General features: G+C 44.0%; 1 protein-coding gene and 1 long non-coding RNA gene across 4 annotated transcripts; one reads left to right on the top strand and one right to left on the bottom strand.

Annotated features, from left to right (window-relative positions):
* Positions 1-743: 743 nt before the first annotated feature.
* On the bottom strand, positions 744-3,140 carry LOC136299825 (uncharacterized). Its single transcript, XR_010723576.1, has 3 exons — positions 2,677-3,140; positions 2,156-2,333; positions 744-1,602 (listed from the first exon to the last, which is right to left on the bottom strand). It is a non-coding gene; the product is annotated as an uncharacterized lncRNA (long non-coding RNA).
* A 327-nt stretch (positions 3,141-3,467) lies between these two features.
* Positions 3,468-22,473, top strand: SEC22C (SEC22 homolog C, vesicle trafficking protein). 3 transcript variants are annotated; one of them, XM_066201759.1, is made up of 8 exons: positions 3,468-3,506; positions 7,697-7,748; positions 8,314-8,523; positions 10,548-10,711; positions 12,093-12,275; positions 16,827-16,945; positions 17,540-17,605; positions 18,908-22,473. In XM_066201759.1, the coding sequence occupies exons 3-8, from the start codon at positions 8,342-8,344 to the stop codon at positions 19,106-19,108; spliced, it is 915 nt and encodes a 304-aa protein (XP_066057856.1). In that variant the 5' UTR covers positions 3,468-3,506; positions 7,697-7,748; positions 8,314-8,341; the 3' UTR covers positions 19,109-22,473. The 3 variants fall into 3 exon arrangements, with proteins under 3 accessions (XP_066057856.1, XP_066057874.1, XP_066057865.1); XM_066201777.1 differs by having other exon boundaries at positions 7,697-7,885; XM_066201768.1 differs by lacking the exon at positions 3,468-3,506 and adding an exon at positions 5,756-6,319 and having other exon boundaries at positions 7,697-7,885.
* The last annotated feature ends 700 nt before the right edge of the window (positions 22,474-23,173 follow it).

Genomic DNA, 23,173 nt, shown 5'->3' with positions numbered 1-23,173 from the left:
ATGTATCTTTCCTGTCAGGCAGAGCTGTGTGCTATCAGTTGATTAATTCACAATTATTTACCTTGGAACCAGCAGTGTGGCCTTTTAAACCCAGGATTCCTGTCCAGTCCTCCTGCTCACTCAGGAAATAGTGGTGAAGACATTTGAGCTCTAACAAGCCATTATGTCTATTTTAACACAACCAACTGCCAACTTGCATTCACCCAGAGAGCTGTCAAGGGTTTTGCATGTCAGTGTGTTCTCTCTTAGTTTAAAATTTTAGGGAAAGCTACAGTATCTGCCATGCTCTGTTCTTTCCCAGTCATGGCTAGGATCACTAAATCCTAAGAAAATCCCAAAGGCAAGCAATCTAATGAAGCAGTCTTTTGTTCTGAGGCTGGCAGGATAATTCAAACAGGAGGTCAGTCAAAAAATCCCATTCTCCTGAGTGCCGTGGGGAGCTGAGTAGATGAGTGCCCTGCCTCTTTCTAACCCCCATGCCATGGCAAGAAGTGGTGAATTTGCATGTGATACAGCCTAAAAACCCATTCAGTGAAATAACTGCAAGGTATTTTCACAGCAAGGCCCTGCTCACGTTGGCTGGCACTTCCCCAGCTCCCTGGGGATTGATTTAGGGAATAATGCCTGTGATTTGTGTGATCCCCATGGCTGGGCTGCCTGACCCTGCATGTGCCATTTCCAAAGTGTGCTGACCTCCACAGCACCCTGAGGAAGGAAACCTTCAAATATATTCAAATCATGCTGTCATTTCAGGATGTGCCCTGGGTTTGGTTGTTTTGTGGGGCTTTTTTAGTTTGTTTGTTTGTAATGCTTAACACAGAAAGATTGCCCCAACGCTCCAGTATTCAGTGGTGCAGGTTTATTTTTATGCCTTTTGCCCCAAATACTCAGTCCTTGCTTTTCTCCACAGTTTTTTCCTTTGACATAAGGATTTTCTGCTTAAAAATGGAAGCAAAGATTGGCTCCAAATTCCCTGGCAAAGCCTCTCATATGGGATACAGATTGTATCAGCTTATCTGGCTCAAGCCTGTCTGCATGTAAACTTGTTTTCTTTGGAACTTCAGTGGTGCTCTGTGCCTCATTGTTCACATTTCTTACAGCTGGGGCTGCGGCAAGAGAAAAATCACCTTTTTGTTTCTCTCCTGTGCCACTGGGTAGATCATTGCTGACGGGTAGATGGAAATATTTTTTTTTTTCTCCTTATAAATGTTTGGACTCAGCAATCAAACTGAGAGTGTTCAAAGCCACGTTGAACAGGGCTTGGAGCAACCTGGGATAGTGGAAGGTGTCCAAAGCAGCAACCCTCAGCAGGGATGGGCAGACTGAAGCAAGGCAGCCCTGAAGCAGTAGGATGTGTTCATGGGCAGTGGAAGCTGTCAGAGGAACAGCAGAACACCGGTGGTTATTCATAACACGTGGTTCTGAGCAGGGCTGCTACTGCTTAGAGACAGCAGCAACTCGGGTAACGTCTTCAGGTCAACATATTTTGAGTTCAGGGCTCTCTCTTGTTCAGGAATGATTTATTGTTTACTCTTTTTATTCTGCTGTTTTTCTGATGAATGCCCTGTGAGAGCAGTTTGTGTTGTGTTACTGCTGCAACACCTGCAATGCGAAACACAGAATGGTATCAGAGGATGGTTTGGTTTTGGGAAGATTATTAAAGCTCATCCAGTCCCACCCCCTGCCATGGGCAGGGACACCTTCCACTAGCCCAGGTTGCTCCAAGCCCCATCCAACCTGGCCTTGGACACTTCCAGGGATCCAGGGGCAGCCACAGCTTCTCTGGGAAACCTGTGTCAGGGCCTCCCCACCCTCACAGGGAAGAATTTCTTCCAAATATATAACCTCTTTCAATTTCATACTGTTCTCCCTTGTCCTATCACTAGCTGACCACGTAAAAAGTTATTCTCATGCTTTTTTATAGGCCCCTTTTAAGTTCTGAAAGGCCTCATTGAGGTCTCCCCTGAGCTGCCTCTTCTCCAGGCTGAACAATTCCATGAACATGAACAACCACAAGGCACAGGTGTCAGGTTAGAGCCTCCTGACTTGTTCCTATGCCCAGCACCCCCAGAAGGAAAGAAGATGGGAATCTGCTTTGTATCCCAGTTCATCTGCTGCAGCAGCTCCTAATTAAAAAGAAAAATCCATCTGTCACCTGGGATGTACAGTGGTACTGAGTTTGTCCTGAAGCACCAGCACAAGAACTGAGCTCAGTTTGATTTCAACCACAGGTGCCAGGAGAGCTGGCTGAGCTGGCTGTGGTGTCCGAGCTGTATCACTGGATAAACCCGGCTGTTTCCTTGGCTGCTGCTGGGGTTCCAGCACAGCTCCCACTGTTCAAAGGGATAAGTGCTTCCACCCAAAGGCCCCCCCGACCCCATCCCCTCTGCCTCATCCCTGCACCCCATCCCCATCCTCCAGCCCGTCTGCATCCCCACACCATCTTCACCCTCACATCCCAGTCCCTGTTTATCTCCATCCTCATCCCCCACCCTGCAGCCATCCCTATTCCCACACCCCAACCCCATCTCTATCCCCATCCCCGCACCTCCATCCCATCCCCATCTCCAGCCTCATCCCCATCTCTACACCCTGTCCCCATTCCCATTCCCATCCCCAACCCCATCCCCTTCCTCATTCCTGACAGGGAAGATGTGTGCTGATGTCTTTCCAAACCTTTCCATGGGTGAGGGGATGGCTGTGAAAGGCTTTGAAATGGGGCTTAAGGTCTCCACCAACTCTGGGCAGCAGGTTTGTTACAGAGCCCGGTTTGACTCCTGAAACAGCCAAATGGGGCTGCACAAGCCTGAACTCCTGAACTTTGGGGTAAAATGACAGGTTTAGGGTGGTTGGGGAAGGCTGCACCTTCCCGTTACCTCAGCCAGTGGGGGAAGGAAGAGGGCGACGAGCGGAGTTTGGGATAAAAGGAGGCTGCGCCCTCCCAAACCTCGAGAGAGAAAAAAACCCGCGGGGATGTGCCCCAGTGGCCTCTGTCCCTTTATCCGAATAAAGTTGTTGGACTCCTCTGTCTCCTTTATGGACACTGGCTTTTCCCAGCGGGATTTTCCGTGCAATCCCCACACGCCATCGCCATGCCGAGGCCCCGTTCTCGTCCCCGTCTCCAGTCCCCGTTCCCGGTCCCGTTCCCAGCCGCCATTCCCAGCCCAGCCCCATTCCCAGCCCCGTTCCCAGCCTTGTTCCCGGCCCAGCCCCGTTCCCAGTCCCCGTTCCCGGCCCCGTTCCCAGTCCCCGTTCCCAGCCTTGTTCCCGGCCCAGCCCCGTTCCCAGTCCCCGTTCCCAGTCCCCGTTCCCAGTCCCCGGCCCCGTTCCCAGCCCCGTTCCCAGCGCCGCTCCCGGCCGCTCGCTCCGCTCCCCGCGGTCCTCCCGGCGCCGTCCCGGCGCTCCCCGCGCGGCCGCTCGGTGCCGCCGCCTCGCTGGTGATGCGGGCGGGGCCGGCGCCGGGCGGAGCGGGAGGCCGAGGCCGCGGGGCCGCCGGGGGAAGGGAGGTGAGCGCCGGAGGGTCCTGGGTGGGCAGGGAGACACTGACCCTGCTCCTCATCCTCCTCCTCCTCTGCCCCCGTCCCCTCCGCGTCCCCGGGGCGGGGCGATCGGGCTGTGTGCGCGGCTGGAGGGTTGTGGGGGAGTGAGCTGGGAGGGGACTGGGGTGAACTTGGGCTGTGGGGGTGTCTGGGGGGTTTGGGGTTCTTGGGAAGGCGATGAGGGGAGTTCGGGGATGTGGTGGGGAGCGAGGGGATGTGCGTGTTGGGGTGCCGTGGCATGGATATAGGATTTGGGGGTTCCTTGGGATGCTTGAGGGGTAGAGCAGGAGGCGCGGGTTGGGTTGGGGACGGCTTGGGGTGAGCAGGGATAACGTGAGGGTTTGGGGGATGGGGGTAAGGTTTTGGGGTGCCTGGGGGATGTGTGGAAGGCCTTGTCGGTACAAAGCAGAGCCCTGAGTGTGGGCATGGGTGTGTTTGTTTCCGAGGTGTCCGGGTTTATTGAAGAGTGTGGGAGGGGGCTTCTTCTGGGGATTTTAGGATGCTTAATGCGGGGGAGGAGAGGTGTGAGTAGGGTGTGAGTGGAAGAGGATGGATGTGGGATGGGTCCTTAGTTACATGAGCTCGTGGTGAGATAGGGATGAGCTGCTGGGCCTGGGGAGGCACCAGGGTTCAGGCGGATGGGGTGGGTGAGTGTTTGGGAACAGGTGAAGGCGCTGGTGTTCCTGAGGGATGAAGGTGGGGCAGAGCCTCAGAGCATCACGGAGTTGTTGCCGTGTGGTTTGGGCAAGGGTTTGGAGGATTGTCTGTTGCAACAGTGGGACTGATGTGGGAGCTGGATGCTGGGGTTGGAATTTTCTGTGTGTTTTATTTCTGGTAATGCACAGGAGTGTGTGCAGACAGATTTGTCATGGGAAGGGGTTTTCCACATGCTCCCCCTTGGGGATAAGAGTAAGCCTATAGGATTTATGGGAGCCTAAAAGCTCTGGGTGTGCACAAATCATGAGTTAAATTTTGAGATAGCAGTGTGTTTTCAAATTACTTTTATTCACTGCTCAGTCTGGGAAGTGGGTGTGGGGTGTGTGTAGCTTCTCAGCACTGCTGGGGGCTTGGAGGGAGATCAGCTTGGAAGGATCAGGTGGATACTGGTGCAGTCTTAGAAAATCAGAAATTTAACAGTGTCCTGGATTTTTTTTTATATATATGAGAAGAAGATAAACTCCACTTTATGATCCCTCAGGGATGTGATAAACCTCCCTCGTGAACCACATCCTTGTTGGGTGAGACCCAAAGCAGCGCTGGAGCTGCAGCTCAGGTTTTGTGTTAGATGAGTCAACCTGAATGTCTTTCATGTTCACCCCACCTGTAGCTGTCCAGGACTCCCTCTGGAGATCACCTGCCTGAGGAGAGATGCTTTAGTGCCATAGTTGTGGTCAAATATCAAGCTGTCGTGTGTCCAAAAAATTTCACATTTTGCTTCAGGGCCATGGTAACATCTGCTAAAGCTTTTGGCTCTTCCTTCAGCAGGAAGGTCAGAACTGGACAAAACAGATGGGGTTGAAGCTGGACACCTCTAGAGAGCAGGGAAATGTTTCTCAAGTGAATACTTGAGAGAAATCCTGGTCACATTTTTTGTGAGCATTGTGCCATTCTGGGAAGGAAAACTGCTTGTGGTGGTGAGATAATTCCTGAAAGAACCAGGTTTTTTGACATAATTCCCCCTTATGAACTCTGCACTGGTTTGCATTTGCTTTCACAGCCTTTTGAGCAGATTGTTTTCTAAGTCCAGGCAATAAAGCAGGAGTCTGTTGAGCATTTGGGGAAGTGTGGCCTGGTGAGTTGGGTGTAATCTTCTTAGCCAGAGGAGCTTGCATAACACGCAGTGAAGTGCCGGAGCTCTGATTGAGGCTGCCTTGATAATCCCTGCACAGCCACTGGAGAGTTGGCTGCTCCCTAGGGAGTGAGGGAAAGGGGAAATTGTGCTCCAGGTCACTGAGATCCACTGAAGAATTGTTTATTCTTAGACTGGTGCTGTGAATGGGAGTCTTGCACTAGGCAGTTTTACTCTGGAGCATCATTGGATGTACAGGTGCTTCAAGAAATGAGAAAACAACTTTGTTTTCCTTCAGCCATAAATCATAACTTGCTCCTCTGAAATAATTGCTCGAAATACTTCCCAAGGTTCTGCCTTGTGCCAGAGTGGTTGGTCTGATGCTGACACGACGTTTTCAGTTGTGGACTCTGCAAGGTTTTGAATCCAAAGCCTTGAGTTCATTGTCCAGGTTCAGAGCCAAGGTCAAAGAGCTGCCACGTACGGGCGGCTGCAGATCTTTGGGCTGCTGATGGTGTGCAGACTGCAGGAGGAAAGGGCAGCCAGTGTGACACAGTGACAGCACCGAGCCACCTGCCTATGGGCACACCTTGACCTACCCAGGCAGCTGTGGGACTTTGTGCCTGGTCACAGGTGACGTGGCAGAGCTGGCTGGCAAGTAGTTAAAATTCCGAGTGGTTAGAATTTGGCTGTCACTTGCCAAAGCAGCACAAGCTCTGAACATCATCATCTGATGGGAAAGTAGCTGTGCCAAAGGAAAACTCATTGGTGGGTGCATTTCCTGAGGAAGGAGAGTGGAGTCATTTCTCCAGTGGAGTCTGGGGTTTGATTTGGAAGTTTTCCTGGTGGACACCACCTGATCTTTCTTTCCCAGACCAAAGGATCCCTCTCTGATGGGCAGCTGATGCTCAGTGACAGCATTAGGCACTGCAGCAGGAAGATTTGTACGTCTTGGAAAGTTGGAAGACTTCCTACGTGCAGTTGGTTAACTGTAGGTGATGTTATTCTTGGTGATTAATTAAAAAAAAAATTAGATATTTAAATTTAAACTCTTGTTATTGGCATAGGGAGCTGAATAATTTCATGGGCTGGGTAGGTTTTAGAAAATGCCTTTGATTTCTCAGTGTGGGGCTTTTTCATTGTCCTGATCATCTTCTGGCTGTTTTGGAGTTATTTTGGAGCTAAACTTCATCAGCATTACCAACCCTTCACTCTGAAATTGCAATTTTGAGCAACTGTGCTTAGAGGTCGGCTGTGTTAAAGTTTATATTTCTGTTAAACTTCATATTTTTGGGGTTTATTTCACTTTCATGTAAAAGTTTTCTGTACTGCTTTATCAATGGCCGCGAGCACTTTGAAGATTGATGGGATGTTTCAAACTGGTTTATAATAATCACGATTATTGTTGAAATTCTTTTTGATGCGTGTTGAAGTTGGTGAGCTTAGTTTGCTTTTACAACTTAAGTGACAGCTGGAGGAGAACTGCTGAGAGGGATTGTGAAAAAAAAAATCACATCTAATTCTTTAATCTCCACCTGAAAAGTTCAAGATAACACTTCTCAAGAGATGTCTGATCTTCTGTAGTTTTAATCTGCTTTTCTAAGGAAACAAGTTTTGTGCCTTTGTGCTTTCTGCTAATTCCCCTGATAATTACCCTCTGTTAATTGCAGTCGCTTTAACGTGCTGGCACCTTGGACAGAGAGATGCTTCCCACAATTTCTGTGGAAATGAGACCCTCTTAGTGCTGCATGTGGCAAGAACTCAACCCTTACCAGACATCAGGACAGTTTGTGGTGCCTGAACTAGAAAAGGTTTTTGCTCTCTGGACTTCTCAGACAAGAAAAGCTCGTCCTGATGAGCCACATTTCCAAGACACTTTGAGCATCCTGATGAATTGTGTGATACAGAGCTGGTCAAAGCAGTTGTTCTCTCTATCAAAGTTTGAGTTCACAACGTTTTTTTTCCCCTCCTTTTTGTTTCCCCAATGCTTTATTTATGTAGTTTGCCTGAAGCCAAGTAAATGCCTTCGGTTTTCCTTTTTTCCCTTTTTTTTATTCCTTGAGTTGTTTGTGATAATCCCTTAAAATCTGCTGATTTAGAGCTGCTCTTTTACTGATATAACTTAAAAAAAAATTATGATGGGGCATCGTAAATATTTTGCATATCATTCCACAGTATCTTTGAATGAGTCTAGAAATGAATATATTGGATAAGAAAATGAGTGGTTTGTTTTCCTTCAGGCAAAACACTTCCTAGGATATGTTCTCCCACTTCACAGGAGATCTGATAGTAAATATGCATGTAAATACAGGTAACTAATTAGCCTTTTTAACTAATTTTTAATTAGTTCATTCCGATTCTCTTTCAGAGATGGTGTGGAGAGCTGTTAATCTTCTGACACAGTGCCCTGGATCCTCATGGTATGTCTGAAGGACACATCTCTGCATGTTCTGAATATGCCAGGTGAAGCCCAAGAATAACTTTCCACGAGAGTTTGTGACCTCTTAAAGAGGAAGAAGTCAAGAGAGGGCAACTTTTATTCTGTATTTAGCCCTAGGTGAGTTTGCAAAAAGAACCTGACAGGCTCTAGCCTAAAATTTATTTTTGGATTTGTGTGTTAGGCTAAAAAATAGCTCCCAGGCTCAGGCAGCTTTTTGGAGCTCCAGTGGAGGTGCAGCACATCAGTGGGGCTTAGCAGCTCCCACAAACACCTGTGAGAACTTTGCTCAGTGTTTGGGCAAAGCAGGAGGGAAATCAGGAATATTTTTCAGGTAGATAATTCCCCTATCAGCTCCCTTGTCTCACCTTTTAATCTGAGAGGCAAGAATTGGGCACAGCCAGGAGGTCTGAGAGCAGTTTGGTGGCCTTGCAATGGCAGGGCTGTCACCAGACGTGCTGCTCAGTTCCAGTGGTGGATTGACTCTTGTCCTGACATGTTCCTGCCTGGAATTTCAGAAGGAACTGACTTCAGTCTTTCGTTTCCAGGTTGTCCTCATGAATACTCCCGTGGAGAATGTCCATGATCTTCTTTGCCTGTGTGGTGAGGGTCAGGGATGGGCTTCCCCTCTCAGCCTCCACAGATTTCCATCTCAACCAGGACTTTCTGGACTGCAGGAAGAGACTGAAGGCGTTATCCTCAATCCTGGCGCGGTATCCCAGCCGCGGCACGGCCAAAGGACGTAACCTGAGCATCCAGTGAGTCCCTGCTCTGCTTTGCTGGGGTGTTTTTGCCTTTAATTCTTGAAATAATGCTCTTGGGGATTAGTATTCTATTGAAATAATATTATGGGTATGGTCTGCAGTGCCTAATTCCAGTGTGAAATCCCACAGTGCTTGTCTGGGGTCTGTGCTCCAATGATTTGTTCCTCAGCTCCTGCTCAGTGTAGTGAGCATGTGCTTAGTTATATATTTCTATATAATTATATAAATTTATATATTCATATGTTGTATTTTGTATGTTAATTTATAGAAATATATGTACATAACTGCTGTTTATTTTATACTGTATTATATTTATGCAGATTTTATTTTACACTTATATTTATACATTCATACATATAAATATTTACATACACATACACAATATTTAGTTATATGTTTATATACACATGGTATTTATACATAGTTATATATTTATACATATTTAGTTATATATTTATATATACATACATGATGTTTATATATTTAGTTATATGTTTATGTATTATATAGATTATTTATTATATATGCTTATAATAGATATTACATATATATAATTCTATATTTTTATTTTATTTATATATATTTGGCTCATTTTAATGTTCATTTTGTGTAGCAAAAAGCCTCCTGCTCAATGGGCAGGGCTTGTTACTCTTAGCAATTGGAGTATCATGGGTTTCTACAAATCCTTTTAAGAAGACATCTGAGTGCCTTGGAATGATTTAGCTGAGAAGAAGAAATTTATTAAAAAAATCAGAGAGAAAGAAATGAAGAATTTTGTTTAAACTCATTTAAGAAGTGAATTTTAGCTTGTGATTGCATTTCTGGTGAGCAAATGGAAGAAAACTTTTAAGTGACCCCAAGCTGGAACTAAGCATCCCTTTTTGGGGGAATTAAAAAACACATGAATTTACACTGAAACAGCTGGAAAAACAGAGCTTTTCATCTCAATTCCTTTTCACTCAAAGCAAACTTGTGCCCTTTGATGCCAACAAGTCCTGCTGCTTTTAATCTGCTGTGGTCAGTGCAGCAGCTCAGCCCTGGCCCTGGAATGAGAGCAGTGCAAATGGATCCGTGGCAAAAAGGCCATAAATTATGGGCAACTTGGGAAGGGTGGTTTTAGGCAGGCATGGTGTTGATCCCAGCTGGGAGCTAGGAGGAGCAGGAATTTGAGGAAGCTCCCCAGTGGGAACTGGGCTGGCAGAGCCAAGCCAAACTGCAAATCCCAAGTCCACTGTGCAGCAAATAAATAAAAAAAAATGCGGTGAAATAGAAACCACGAGTGTGAAATGAAGTTGGGATAAAATATAGGAGCAGTAGGAAGGAGACAAATGGTTCAGCTTCAAAACTTGGGGTGTTGAACTGATTTCCTGCTGACAAATGGCTGGGCTGCAAGGGAAGATATCCCTGAGAAATTTCCTGGACCATCTGCAAGTGGAAACTTTTACATAAATATGGATTCAATGTTTGAGGAGCCCCTTTTAGAATAGAATTTTTATTGTGATGTAGCAGGAAGTGTTTGAAAATCTCGGGTTGTGCAAATTAGCAAATATTTCTTGCTGTTAATATGATATTGCCATATTCAAGAGAAGCAAGGAATCCATCTGCTTCCTGGGCACAAACTTCCTTGCTTTTTTTTTCTGCATTCTCTTTTAAATTTGGTTTTCTGACCACCTTGGTTTTTATTAATGTGATTTAAAGCCAGCCTGGGAAAAGAATGTCCTCGATTTGTACTGATGTACCAATTTAATAAAGCCTGTGTTGTGCTCTTCACTGTGCTCAGGCATCCTGGATGAGTTAAGAATAAATAATTGTGTAAGAAAAAATAGACCTACAGGGATTGCAGGACTTCGACAACAACAAAAAATCCCATTTTTTATTTTTTTTTTTTGCAGTCTGCTGTCTCAGCTCAGTCTGTACATTTTGTTCTGACAGAAAGCACAGCTTCATCCTCACGTTCAGCAGGACTTTCACCTTGTTATGTTGATGTGATTTTTTTTTTTTTAAATTTTCTGTTTCAGTTTCCTTTCTTCTGGGGATATTGCCTGCATGGCAATCTGTTCCAGCAGCTACTCAACCATCATGGCCTTCTGCTTCCTGGAAGAGCTTCGGTGGGAATTTGCTGCTTCCTACAACACAAGGAGCATCAGTTCAGCTTCCAGACCATATGCTTTTATTGAATTTGGTTTGTAACTTTGTTCTCTTAATAGTAAAAATCCTCTCTCTGCCAAATTGATGGTGTTAAACAACATCTCCTGGCCAAAGGCTGATGATAAAAGTGACTCTGGGTGTGCCTTTGCCTGCATGTGGAGGAGGAGGGGGAGATCTCAAAGCCCTAAGCTATTGGAGTATTTGGTTTGGGGTTCCTGAGAGTTCATCTATTATGGACAAAATGCTGTGGTGATTGATGAACAAGCAGAGAAAAAAAAAAGAAATTGATATGTCAGACACTTTCTGACTTAATTAAAAAAAATCTGACGAGTGGAGACAGATGAGTACAGGAAAAAAAGAAGACAGAATAGATTATTATGGGCAGCTTTATTTCTGGCATGACTTGGAGTCAGAATTCTTCAGAACCGTGCTCAGTGGTTCTTTTTTAACCTGAAGTAATTTGTTTTCTTGCCAAGGAGCAGCTGCTCTACTGAACCTCACACCTTTGAAAGACACAGTTCCCTTGCAGTGAAAAAATTTTCTGGAAAAGCATAATATCCTGCAGTGTGTTTGCACACTTCTGTCCAGATTTCAGTAACAGTGTTCAACTCAGGCTTAAAAACTTGAGAAATCCATCAGGAAAGCTTCTTTTAGAGCCATCTTGGATTTTGGGTGGGTTCCCTACAGGGCAAATTACAGCCAGGATGTAATTTCATATTGAGTTACACAGTACACCTTTTTTTTCTTTTTTTTTTTTTTTTTTTTTTAACTTGAGTAGGAGTAGGGGAACTTCTGGCATCTTTTAATTGCATAAATCTTATCTTTTAAAGAAAAAACACATTTCTAAAATAATTTTTTGCTATTATACTTTATTAAGTTCCTGAGTGCCTAATATTGCTGTGTGGTTATTTATTTATGTATAATCCATATTTATTTATTAATTTAATAATCTTCTTTCCTGTGTTTGGATCTAAGATGCACTTGATGCTCAAGTTTGGTAGTTCCAGATCATTTTTATTATTATTTAGAGTAGATAATAGAAGAAATTCTTTCTTGTGAGAGTGAGGAGGCACAGGGTGCCCAGAGAAGCTGTGGCTGCCCCTGGATCCGCGGAAGTGTCCAAGGCCAGGTTGGACACTGGGGCTTGGGATAGTGGAAGGTGTCCCTGCCCTGGATGATCCTTCAGGTCCCTTCCATCCCAAACCTTTCTGTGCTATAAAATACCTAAAAGAAGTTTTTTCATTCCCTAACCAGCAGGGGAATTTTTTCCCTGAACCCAGTAAGAAATGAAACAAAGAAATTAAAACAACCAAAGACAACTCCATGATAGGATAAAATATCACCGTAATTAAGGTTTTAATGACAGTAAGGGTTAATTAATCAGTGATTTGAGCAGCTTTTCCCTGTTGTTTCAGATAACACCATCCAGAAGGTGAAGCACCATTTCAACAGCAGCCGTGGCTCCCGGGCCAAGGGCAACTGGGAGAGGGTGGAGGAGGAGCTGAGGCTGCAGCCCCCAGTGCAGCTGCAGCTGGAGGCCACGGAGCTGCTGAACGGGCTGAGCAATGGAGGGCACGCTGGAGGCCATGTGGAGGTTGGTAAGTTACTTCTACACCAGGTGACAGGAGAGCTCCTCATCCTCACCCTGCACCTGGCAGGAAAACCCCTGGGGGTTCCTCGTGTCCCGAGAAATGTTCGTTTACTTCGTGTGTAAAAACAGGAAAAGGCTTTTTTCCATCCTAGTAAACAGCATATGGGCTTTGCATTGCAGCAGGTATTTGCAGCAGAGCTTTGGAGTCTGCTGTGGGGTCTTTTTCCAGCCTTACATCTTCCTCTCTGTATGGAAAATGTAGGCTGGGCTTGGTATTTTCCACATGGGATTCTCTTCTCTTAAAATCCTTGCTTGTTCAAATTTGTAAAGAAGCTCCACTGATTCATTGCTTGTTGCAAACTCGTAATGAGAGGTTTGTAATTACAGTGTGAATGAGTTTCTTCAGCCTTGAGGGAAAAGAAGATGAGAAAAATATGAGCTGAGGGTTAAAACTCCTCACATTGTCTGGCTTGAGTCATTCTCCCCTTTGCTTTTTCCTTTTACCTTTTTTTTTTTTTAATTTAATCCATTTGACTAAAATTCTGAAAGAGGCTTTGTGTATCTTTATAAATAACACAGAGGCTTGATAGGGTCTTTTTTATATCAAAACATGACACTTTACCTGCTTTTGAAGTACCAGCCTCTATTTATTTATTTATTATAAAGATGTTCCTCTTACTTGTGTTTCAGTTGCACAGTCAAGGTCTTGCCTACCTCCTCCACAAATGAAACCATCGAATTATTTAGGTGGGAGAAAACCTTTCAGATCATTGAGTCCAACCAGAAACCAAACCCTGCCAAGTCCACCACTAAACCATTCTCTGTTTTAATCCTATTAGCACGGTGGTTTAAATGCAGCTGGAGTGCCAGGAGCTTGTATTTCCTTTTTTTTTTTGTTGTTGTTGTTCTTGGCTTATGAAACACTAATAAAATTAAGTTCCAGTTGCTCAATCTTACTGTTTGTGATAGATGAGCTGGAATCTAATTTGACATAGGTATTTTAAATTAGAGTATGGAAGGGCACTGGCCAGGAAGAATTAAAAATAGAATGGAAACCACTTTATTTGCCAGTCAGATTTGTGAGTGCTCTTCAGAACTGTGCTTGAAGGTTAAATCTCTTCATGTTGTGACAGGGCTTAGAAATTCTTTGCACTTTTTCTTTAAATTTCAGACAGCTTCAGTGCCAGTAAATATTTGTGATTTAGTCTGTGTCCACAGATCAGAAATATATTTTCACTTCCCTCTTATCCCTAATTGCTTTCCTTTACTTTCCATCTGGCTTTTTATTTCTGGCTGTTCTCTCTGGTCTAACCCAAATACTCTCACAGATTGTTCTGCCTTTATTTTAAGGATCATGTTTATGATCATCTGTTTGCCTCCCCTGGAGTCAGCTTTCCTGGCTTGTGTCTCTCTCCTCCCATCATTCCCTCCCAGCTGAATCCCACTTTGCTGCTCTAAGTTTAGCTGTGTGCACAGTGTTTGTTCCATATTAATGTTATTTATACGATGGCTCTGCTCTGCAAGAGACTGTTTGAAATGCTGTGGCTGCAGAAGAGCGGGATTGAATTGTGACTGCACTCCCTGGCGCAGATTGATCCATCCAGGGATGATCCAAACATCCCTCTCCTCACATGGCTGGAGCTGCTTCTGGCCTCTTTGGCGCTGGCTGAGCTCATCCTCTGGCTCTTCAATTTGGAGTGAAAAGGGACCAGAAAAGTCAGGGCAGCTTTGTCCTTGTTAGTATTCATGAGAACAAGAGATTTTTTCCTTTCTTACTTCCATTCTTTCTGCTGTTTGTTCTTCCCTTTGTTAACTGAACCCAGCCCAGCTCTTTGCTACAAAAACCCCTTCCCTTGTCCCCTTGATCAACACCCACACAGCCCTGGCTGCTGCTCTGAGCCTCACTGCTGGCAGGGTGGGCACAGCTGGTGCTGCTGCAGAGAACCTGGGGCTGTGTGCAGGGCACAGGGGGGGCTCTGAGGAGCTTTCTGTGGCCAAGGAGAGTTTGCGCATCACAGCTGGCTCTGGGAAGCAGCAGAACAACTTGTGCCGCTGGTGAATCCTGCAGCTCCCCTTGATGAGTGTTCTTCATCTTCCACAGGCACACAGGGAGTCCTTCAGACTTTTCAAGGGGTTGTTTTTGAAGCTGTCTAGCTCTCTGCCTTTTGTGTGCTTGTATTTTAGTTTAGGCTCTTGGAGTGTGATTTCATTTCTCACTCTGCTTTCTGCAGAGCTTTGAGTGAGTGACTCAGTGTCCAACCTCGTGCAGTGCCTGCAGGAGGCAGATCCAAGCTGCTGCACACTCTGGTGTCTCCCTCCCGTGAAATGGCGACAGGTCTCTGCCAAGAAGTCTTTTATGGGCAGAGGTTTCAATTTCTTCACTGTGTGAGGGTGTTTGCAGTTGTTCTGTACGTGTTCAAACCTGCTGGTGCATCACCCACAGCTTCCAGAAGGTTTCTGCGTGGGTCTTGTGCTCTGAAGTGCACAACTTCTGTGCTTGAAGAGTCAAATCAATGTGAAGCCTAATTAGTGTTTATTTGTGCAAGACAGAGTTGTACTATCTTGGGCTGAGTGTTTGTACTCTTCCTTTATTTAATGTAATAGGCCATTCCTGTATGAAATTCTCTTCATAAAAATATGACTTCACCCAGGGAAGTGAAATAATTTTCCCTTAGCAGGACCCATCTCACTTTTCTGTGCAATTTCAGTTTGTGAGTTAAACCTCAGAATTTAACAGCAGAAATAAATCTCTGCAGCAAACCATTTCAAGGCCAGTTTTCACAGAATCTGAACCCTGAGCAACTGGATGTTTTAATCTCCCTTGCATCTGTGACAGCAATTCTTTTTATCCTGCTGGACTAAAAAAAAAATGTAACTTTTACATAATATTTCATGCTGCAGAAGTAATACATTGAGACCTACATTGTTCTTCCCTAGAGACTGGGAACTCTTGGCATGTGTAGTTTGCAGGCTCCTGCTCAATGAATGACACTTGTTCTTGATAATTATAATTTGTCTGAGAGACATTTGATGCCTCTGAAGTAAACCTTAGGATTTGAGGAAGATAAACAGTCTTTATTAGGAAATATCTGTGGGAGAGTTACACATATATATAGCTGCAACATTATTTAATTAATCAAAAGTAGGAAGTAGGAATAGCAGGAAAAAAATAGAAGGAAACTGAATTCTGGGGTCAGTGAAGGAATAAAGATGCTGTTATGATTTCTTTTTAAATGTCACTGTGTGACAAAAGAAAAGCCAAATTGCCTTTAAGTGACAGAGTTCCTCACACTATTCTGTCTGTAATACCCAGTAATGCTCCTAAAGTGACACACATCAAATTGAGTTGATACAGTTCCTTTTGTAGTTGCTTTGGAGCTGAAATTACGGATGTGTGAGTGCATGCCAGACAAATTAATTACAGAGACAGGGATGAAAGGTGCTTTACATCCCTATATTAATTTGGCACCACGGTTTTTTTACATCCATCTATCAACATCTGGCTTGAAGGAGAAAGGCAGGAGTGTTTTCCTCTCTGAAATCTTGTGCTGGCTGTTGTGGTGTTTCATCTGTCACTCAAAAGGAAGCCAAAGGTGCAGTTTATTTGTAACAGGATCTGGATAAACCTGGACACAAGGAGAAGATCCTGAGGGCTGGATGGTTTTCTTGAGGGCTCATTTATTCACTCTCTCCTGTGTCTTGGGGACATTGGTGCAGGAGAAGATCTGGATTTGGTATCTGAGCTGCAAATCATCATTTTTTATTAAACTGACAGTGTCCTACTTGTGGTGATCCAAGGGCAGGGATGAAATGTAGGTGAGGATCAAGGTGTGGGATCTGTTGTTGAACAAGTGAGGAAAAACTGGAGGTGGGCTCTTGGACAGGCCTGGATTAAAGGCAGCAGTTTCCAAAGCTAAACACACATTGATGATAATTACTTTGACCTTAATTAGGGGTGTATCAATGGGATTATCCTGCAGAATTGCTGTTCAGCAGTGTGGGTGTTAAGTAGTAGCAGAGAAGGTGAGAAAGGGAGGCAGATAATTCACTCCCTGTGAAATGTGGGCAGCCTGAGCCCTCAAACTGCCATGGGTAGAAATACTTAATTACTGCTTAAGGAGGAGATGAATTGCTGCCCTGCTGTGATGGGTGGCTGAAATCCAAGCCCTTCCCCAGACCTTTGGGTGGTGAAAGCCTCTGGCTTTTCTGCTGACCTGTGAGGAGTGCTGAGCATCCTCATCTGCTGGAATAAACAAAAAATCATCTCTGTGCACCATAGTAGAAGACATTAATGCCAAATAGGTCAAGAAAAAGTCTGTTGCTGACCTATTTAAAAATACTCCTGAGCTCTTGATGATTTCTGGATGTGTGAAGAGCTGAATACTGCAATACAGCATCAAAACAAAAGGGGGTTTCTGTTCACAATCAGTCTTCCCTGGAGCGAGCATGAAAGGTTTTGAAAGTGTTTAAAACCCACACAAGGTAATTGCAGTGTTTTCTATTAAAAGATTAAAAGGAATAATGCAAACTTTCACTAATGTCTGGTTTTCATTTGAAGCCCCTACTTACAGGATGCAACCTGTGACCCCCCTGGGGATTCTGTCACTTGTTCTGAACATCATGTGTGGAGCTCTGAACCTCATCCGAGGAGTTCACCTGGCTGAATATTCCTTTCAGGTAACCCTGGTTCCCCTGACACCTGAGCATGAGCGAAAGGCAGAGAGTTTTTGGGTGAGCAGGTCAAGGGTGGCTGTTCTGCCCCTTAGCTGAGCAGACATCCTTCCACAAGAAATGCTTTATTTCTCCAGGGAAACCACAGTTGGTAGCTCACCTGCTGCACCTTGTATATTTTGCTGTACATCACAATATCCTGCATTTGATTCTGTTCTAGAGAAGTTTAACTTTTGAGAAATATTTTATTCTTACCAGGCTGCCTGGATTTTCTTTCTCCATTCTTGTATTTTATTTTAGACCCTTTTCTGTAATTTTTTTTTAAATCAACATGAGACTGTAAACAACTTTAAAAAAAGGTGGGGAAAAAAAGTGTCCTGATTATATCCTAACAGTTTTATTTAGCAGGAACTGTCACATAAGCCTCAGTTCTTGGTGTCTTACCCAGTGATATTGATCTTGGTGTTTAATACTGTTACAGTCAATCAACATAAACTGGGATAAGAGGTTCTTGACTATATTTATAATGTTCTCAAATATCAAGCAGCACTTGCTAAAAGCTGTGCCTGACGTAGTTGTCACTTCTTTTAATCCCAACAGGAGGACCATGAAGGAATTGGAAATGTGATAGCTTTTTTTCTACCTTTTCTAGCCTGTGTTTTTCAGGTATGTTAACTGCAAAGAAAAATTTTTTTGCTGATTATTTTGCTGTTATAATTCATGAGACAGGGCCATTTTCAGCTAAACAGAAGTTTTTAATATCCTACCTAGGTCCACTGATTTATTCCAGTGAAGTGGCACAACAGCAGTTCAGGGCACATTTTGGCCCTTGGAAAATTGCATTTGCAGGATTTTTCATTGCTCCCATGTTTTGACAAGTCAGAGGGGGCTGAGTGTGATGGATAAGTGCCATCCCAAAATTTTTTTTTTCTCAAAGGGAGGGACACTACATCTTCCTGTCAATGTCAGACTCAGTGATGAGCTCCTGGAGCACAACCACCTTGAAGGCTGAGCAAATATTGCACAGCAACATCATTGAAAATGGTGTAATTGACATGAAAAATCACATTGAATCCTGGTGGTTCCTTAGATTTTTTCTCTGGTTATCCTCTGGGGTTATTTTCTCGGACCTTACACAGAAGGGTTCGAATGAAGAAAATGCAACATGTTCCAAATACATTTTCCTTTAAAGGCTCCTTGAATTCCTAAAAAAATTTCACAGCCTTGAACTTGAGGGCAGTATATACTGGAAAATCATCAACTTTTAGCCTGGCATTGCAGACAGATGCTGCACTTTTGTTTCTAGGAGTAACTGATGCCTACAGTGTATTCATTGCCCTTGTTGCACTTGAATCAGGGTTTGGCAACCACTATCTGCAGACTTTGAAGTATTTATGGGACTATTTATTGAATTATGATAAAATTTAGTGCCTTTCAGCCTTCTTACACCTTTGCTTGTGGCAGAGCTTTGAGGTGGAAAGATTAATTTTGGTCTAATAGATTAATTTGGATCTAATAGATGAATTTAGATCTAGTAGATGAATTAAGATCTAAGAGATTAATTTAGATCTAAATACTTGATGCAGGTTGTTTTTTCACAAAGAAAGCCTCTATGCTGCTGCTTTCCCTGTGAGTACCTGAAGCCAGGAAAGCTGAATAAAGGAGAGTTCTCTCTTCTCTTGATTCATTGCTGCTTCTTCCCCAAGTGCCTGTGCACAGCCTGCAGTGCTGACCTCAGCCTGTGGCATCAGCACAGTTGGAAACTCTGACCTGAGGTGGGAAAGGCTGATCTGTCACTGCCTGAGGGGAAAAAATGACTCCTCTGTCAGCACTGGGAGCTTTTCATTTTTTCCTCTGAGGGTTTTGCTCAGTAGATGGGTTCCAGCTGTCCCAGGCAGCAATTCCCAGCTGGATCCCTGGTTTTGTGCAGAGTTCAGTGCTGATTCTTTCTCTGTGCTCTTTTTGCAGTGTTACCTGTACCTCTTCTACAGCTCAGCCAGGAAGGTGAAGACGTTTGTGCTCCTTTTCTGTGTCTGTTCATGCAACATCTACCTGTATGGATTAAGGAACCTCTGGCAAATCTCCTTCCACATAGGAGTGGCTTCTCTTTCCTCTTACCAGATCCTGACAAGGCAGCTCCTGGAGAAGCAGCCTGACTGTGGCGTATGAAAAAAAAACCAAAACCAAAACTTGGGGTTTGCTACTCTGTTTTTACAACTCTTTCTTTTTTTGTATTCACCTGGCCAAAAATAGCTCAGAGTGTTTTTTAAACCATCCGTGGCAATGGTTATTGCAAGGAGAGCAGTTCCAAGCAACTTGGGATAAGCAGGATCCTGTAATTGTGTCCAGCACACAGCGAGGGGTGCAGCTGTATTTCACATGGTAGAGCCTGTCAGGTGTCACCAACACATGGAAGTTCTCACCATCAGCAGGCTTTTCCTCCTTGCCTGACACCATCCAGACAGCATTTTGCCACTTGTCTCACTGGCTCTGGGACAGTTTGGCAGGTCAGTCTTTCCCTGCTGCTGCAAACACTCAAATTGTGTGGTGAAACCAAGGTAAAGTGACGGGTGACATTTCTGTCTCAAGAATTTGTGAAGATTCTTGGTCAATGTGAGTAAAGGGGTTGTTTGCTGTAGTTAGATGAGTGCAGTATCAGTGGGAAAAATGCTGAGGCTGAGCTTCAGGGTAATTTTTCTAGCTTTGGAAGGACAGGAAGAGGCTGTGGCTCTTTTATAAACCATAAAGTCTATAAATATCTCCTTGACTGAACAGCACATTGCAGCTAAGTGTGTGCTCATGGGTTAATTGCAAATATGCTTGGGGCAGCAGAAAATAATCCAAGTGGGTGTAAGTGATCTGTCAGCTCATGTGGCCTTTGTTTCCTTGGCTAAGGTCACTTTTAGGATAAGGGCAATTCCATGTTTGCTTGGCCTGTATGGATAATAAATCTTGCAAGCCTATTTATGACAGGCCACTGACTCCTTCACCTTTTCTTTTTTTAAAATGAGTAGTTGGTGAGTAGACAGCCATTTCCAGGAATGGAAAGCAAGAGCAGGTTCTCTTTGTTCTACAAAACACCTGTGGTTAATGGTGATGAGTTCTTTCACTGAGATGAGTTCCTGAGTGTGCACTTTGGAGCAGGGGACTGCAGGGCTGGAATTCCCAACCTCTGCTGCACTGGGAGTTCTGCTCTGTCATGGATCGAGGTGAACAGGGGCATTTTAGGGCACAGATGAATAATTTAGTCTGGCTGTTAAAAAAAAAAAAAAATGCTTAGCAGTTTGATGCAGCTGCCCTTGAGGGGTTGTAGAGATTCAAACTGAGGTGTAGAGAACTGTAGGTGTGTTATTGTGGAATTACGGTCCTAAAATTTCCTGTTATATTTTTTTTTCTTTTTGGTCATCCCCATTTCTTTCACCAAAGATTTCTTTTTCTTCTCACATAGTCTCTACCTCTGGTTGCAAAGAGATTAACATGCAGCAGAGTTGTCTTTTTTTGCAGGAACACTTGACAAAATTCCTTTCTTTTATCTCAGTGAGTTTTCCTGGGACCTCAGGATGCAAACATGAGGATCAGACCAGAAATTTGTGGTGCTGTACCTTGGAAGCACTTCTGGATGCAGCTGACTGCAGCAACAGCATCCATGGGCAGCCCATTACAACCTGGACAGTTTCTAGGACATCAGGAGACTTAATGCCAGAGCTTTTCCCAGGAGGAGAATGAAGGGATTTCTGTTTGCTGCACTTACTGTAACAGCAACGTGATAAAAACCTCCAAACTGTGAGGAATAGTCTGGCAGGAATGATGGAGGAATATTTTAGCCAGGCATTTAAGGACACAACTCGAGCTGTGTGCCATAAGGGAAAGGTTTTCTCTTGTAAGGGAGTGGATTAAAGCTGTTTGTCTGTCATTATCCCAGTTTTCTGTCAGAGTGCAAGTGGAGAAATGAAGCCACAATTCAACCACTGTCCCTGAGACACCAAAATGACCCCACAGATGTGAGGGGTTTTGTACTGCTCTTCATTTTCCTGCTGTTCAGTCCCAGTTCTCCTTGGTAAAATACTTCTGGGGACTGCAGGGAACTCAATCATGAGTTTGGATTACAAGTTAAAAAATCTGAAAAAAGAGCACCCCAAAAATCTGACACTAGAAATGTTAACAGTTCAAGGATAATGGATCTGATGGCTGGTGATATTTTCCAGGAGCATAAATGCGGTATCAACCCCCTGGATTCCTGTGGGGAAAGCATGAAGTATTTTATGCTACAGACAGACAAAGCTTCATAAAAAGGAATTTAGGACAGGAGCCAACTCCCTGCTCCTGCCTTTTTATCCTCACTCTGGCTAAAGAGTCCAAAAGAGCTTTTCCTGTTTCTCCTGGGCTTGGCTAAAGCCAGCCCTGCTCTGGCCTGAGACACACAGAACATTTACAGCTGGGCATTCCTCAGCCTTGTACGGAGCTGATTGGAAAAATTGTCACATTCCTGATGCTTCCTGAACATCCAGCTGCTCTGTCCTGAGACAGATCCACCCCTGAGCCAGGGGATGGCAGCCACAGCTCTGCAAAGGAGTGGTGGAACAGGGTGTTTGGATAAGTGTGCAATTAACAGTGGAGCAAGGTGAAATTCAGCTTTTATTGAATTGGTTTTCCTAAAAACGTTTCAGTAAAATCAAACCAAATCAGTTGGTTCAGTTTTGCCTTTGCCTAAGTTTCTACATTTTTTTTTTTTTCTCTCTGGATTTTTGAGGATTTTGTGACTGAATCTTCACGTTTTCTGCCCAGTGCCACAGCTCTGTTTCGGTGTTGGTCTTAATCCCTTTGCAACCTTTTATTTTCCTGCAAGATGTGTAAATCACATTAAGGAGTCTGCATGGGTTAGTCTGCGTGCACTTTTGGGATTCCAGGATGAGGCAGAGCACACAGAGTTTGACCTGTTTTTATTTTGGTATTTATCCCATATCCACACGGTATTTATACAGGTAAACATTTTCTCCTGGCAGAACAGCAAGAGGAATAAAATAGTTTACATTGATCTCAGTGCTTTAAGTTCTAATAAAAAAGAATGACTTGCAGTTTGAGAACACAAAATCTGACTCATTACAAGGGATTTTTCCTGTATTGAATCAAATCCCCAAAGAGGAATCTATCCTTTTATTTTTTTTTTCCAACTTTAAACTGGTTAATGTGGTTTGAATTGCATCTTCTTCATTCTGTCACTTTGCAAGAAAAGTCTTTTGGAAACTCTTTTCCTCACCCAGCAGCTCAGCACAAGCAAATTAGCAAAGAATAAAGTTCAATAATTTCCAGATTTGCAGTGCTTAGTCACTTTATGAAGCTGGTAATTCTCTGGGTTGGTTTTTTTCTCCCTTTTCTCCCAAAGACCTGTCGAGTTTGTAGAAGGTGGGCTGGTACCTTTTTTGACATTTTTGCACTGTATTAATAATGGAACCTGTGTAAATGTGTATAAAATCATTTTGCATGTATATGTATATATGTACATATATCTAATAAATGGCTTTTTTTTTTTGTAATGGTTTGTCTTCATTCAGTGTTTAGATTTTATTGATCATACGAGAAACAAGGTTGATCAATCATTTCATTTTTGCAGGCACCTTCAGTCATCCCTGTGGCCAATTCATCAGCTGAGCTGTATAAACTTATTTATGAATACATGTGTAGAAATTTAATTTTCCAAGCAGGGGATTGGAAGGGGCTGTGATAGAATCTCTCTGTGGCTTTAACAAGCTTGCTCTGTATTTTCAGGCACTCTTGGAAGTTTTTCCTGCAAAACTTATGTGCTGAAATGGTGAAATGAGATGTAACACATCCCAAAGGTACTTTTCCAGCTGCCTGGCAGGGAGTAGTGAGGATGTGGCAGTTTGCAGGTGGATTTTTAGCCTTAATTAAAGCAGGCCTGTTAATTAGTCCGTCCCTACAGAGAGCTTGTGGACTTTTTTGGGGGAATTTCAGCCACCTTTGGAAATGGCTCTGACAACACCAATTGATCAGCTTTAAAGCAATGAAGGGCTTAATGTGACAGAAAATTCACCTTTCCCCTCACTGGAATGGGCTGGGTTCATGTGTGGGAGAGATGCTCTGTGTGACAGGACTCAAAGGATGCTGCTGAATCAGGAACCAAAAATAAAGCAAAGATCAAAGAGCTGGAAGAAATCAGGCTTGTAGAACTACGGGTTTCTTCACATTTTTCCGCTCCCTGCTTCTCCACAGGAT

The sequence above is a fragment of the Chamaea fasciata genome, unplaced genomic scaffold (assembly GCF_029207755.1).
Source record: "Chamaea fasciata isolate MVZ Bird 193981 ecotype frontalis unplaced genomic scaffold, bChaFas1.0.hap1 SCAF_1, whole genome shotgun sequence".
NCBI lineage: Eukaryota > Metazoa > Chordata > Aves > Passeriformes > Sylviidae > Chamaea > Chamaea fasciata.
Note: the sequence above shows the minus strand (reverse complement) of the source record. Positions and strands in the feature narration are given on the sequence as shown.

Bases quoted from the DNA above. Each gene is read 5' to 3' on its own strand.
- SEC22C (XM_066201759.1), top strand. From the start codon at position 8,342: ATGTCCATGATCTTCTTTGCCTGTGTGGTGAGGGTCAGGGATGGGCTT. The intron at 8,524-10,547 runs GTGAGTCCCTGC...TTTCTGTTTCAG, and splicing joins GGACGTAACCTGAGCATCCA to TTTCCTTTCTTCTGGGGATA. The intron at 17,606-18,907 runs GTATGTTAACTG...CTCTTTTTGCAG, and splicing joins TTCTAGCCTGTGTTTTTCAG to TGTTACCTGTACCTCTTCTA.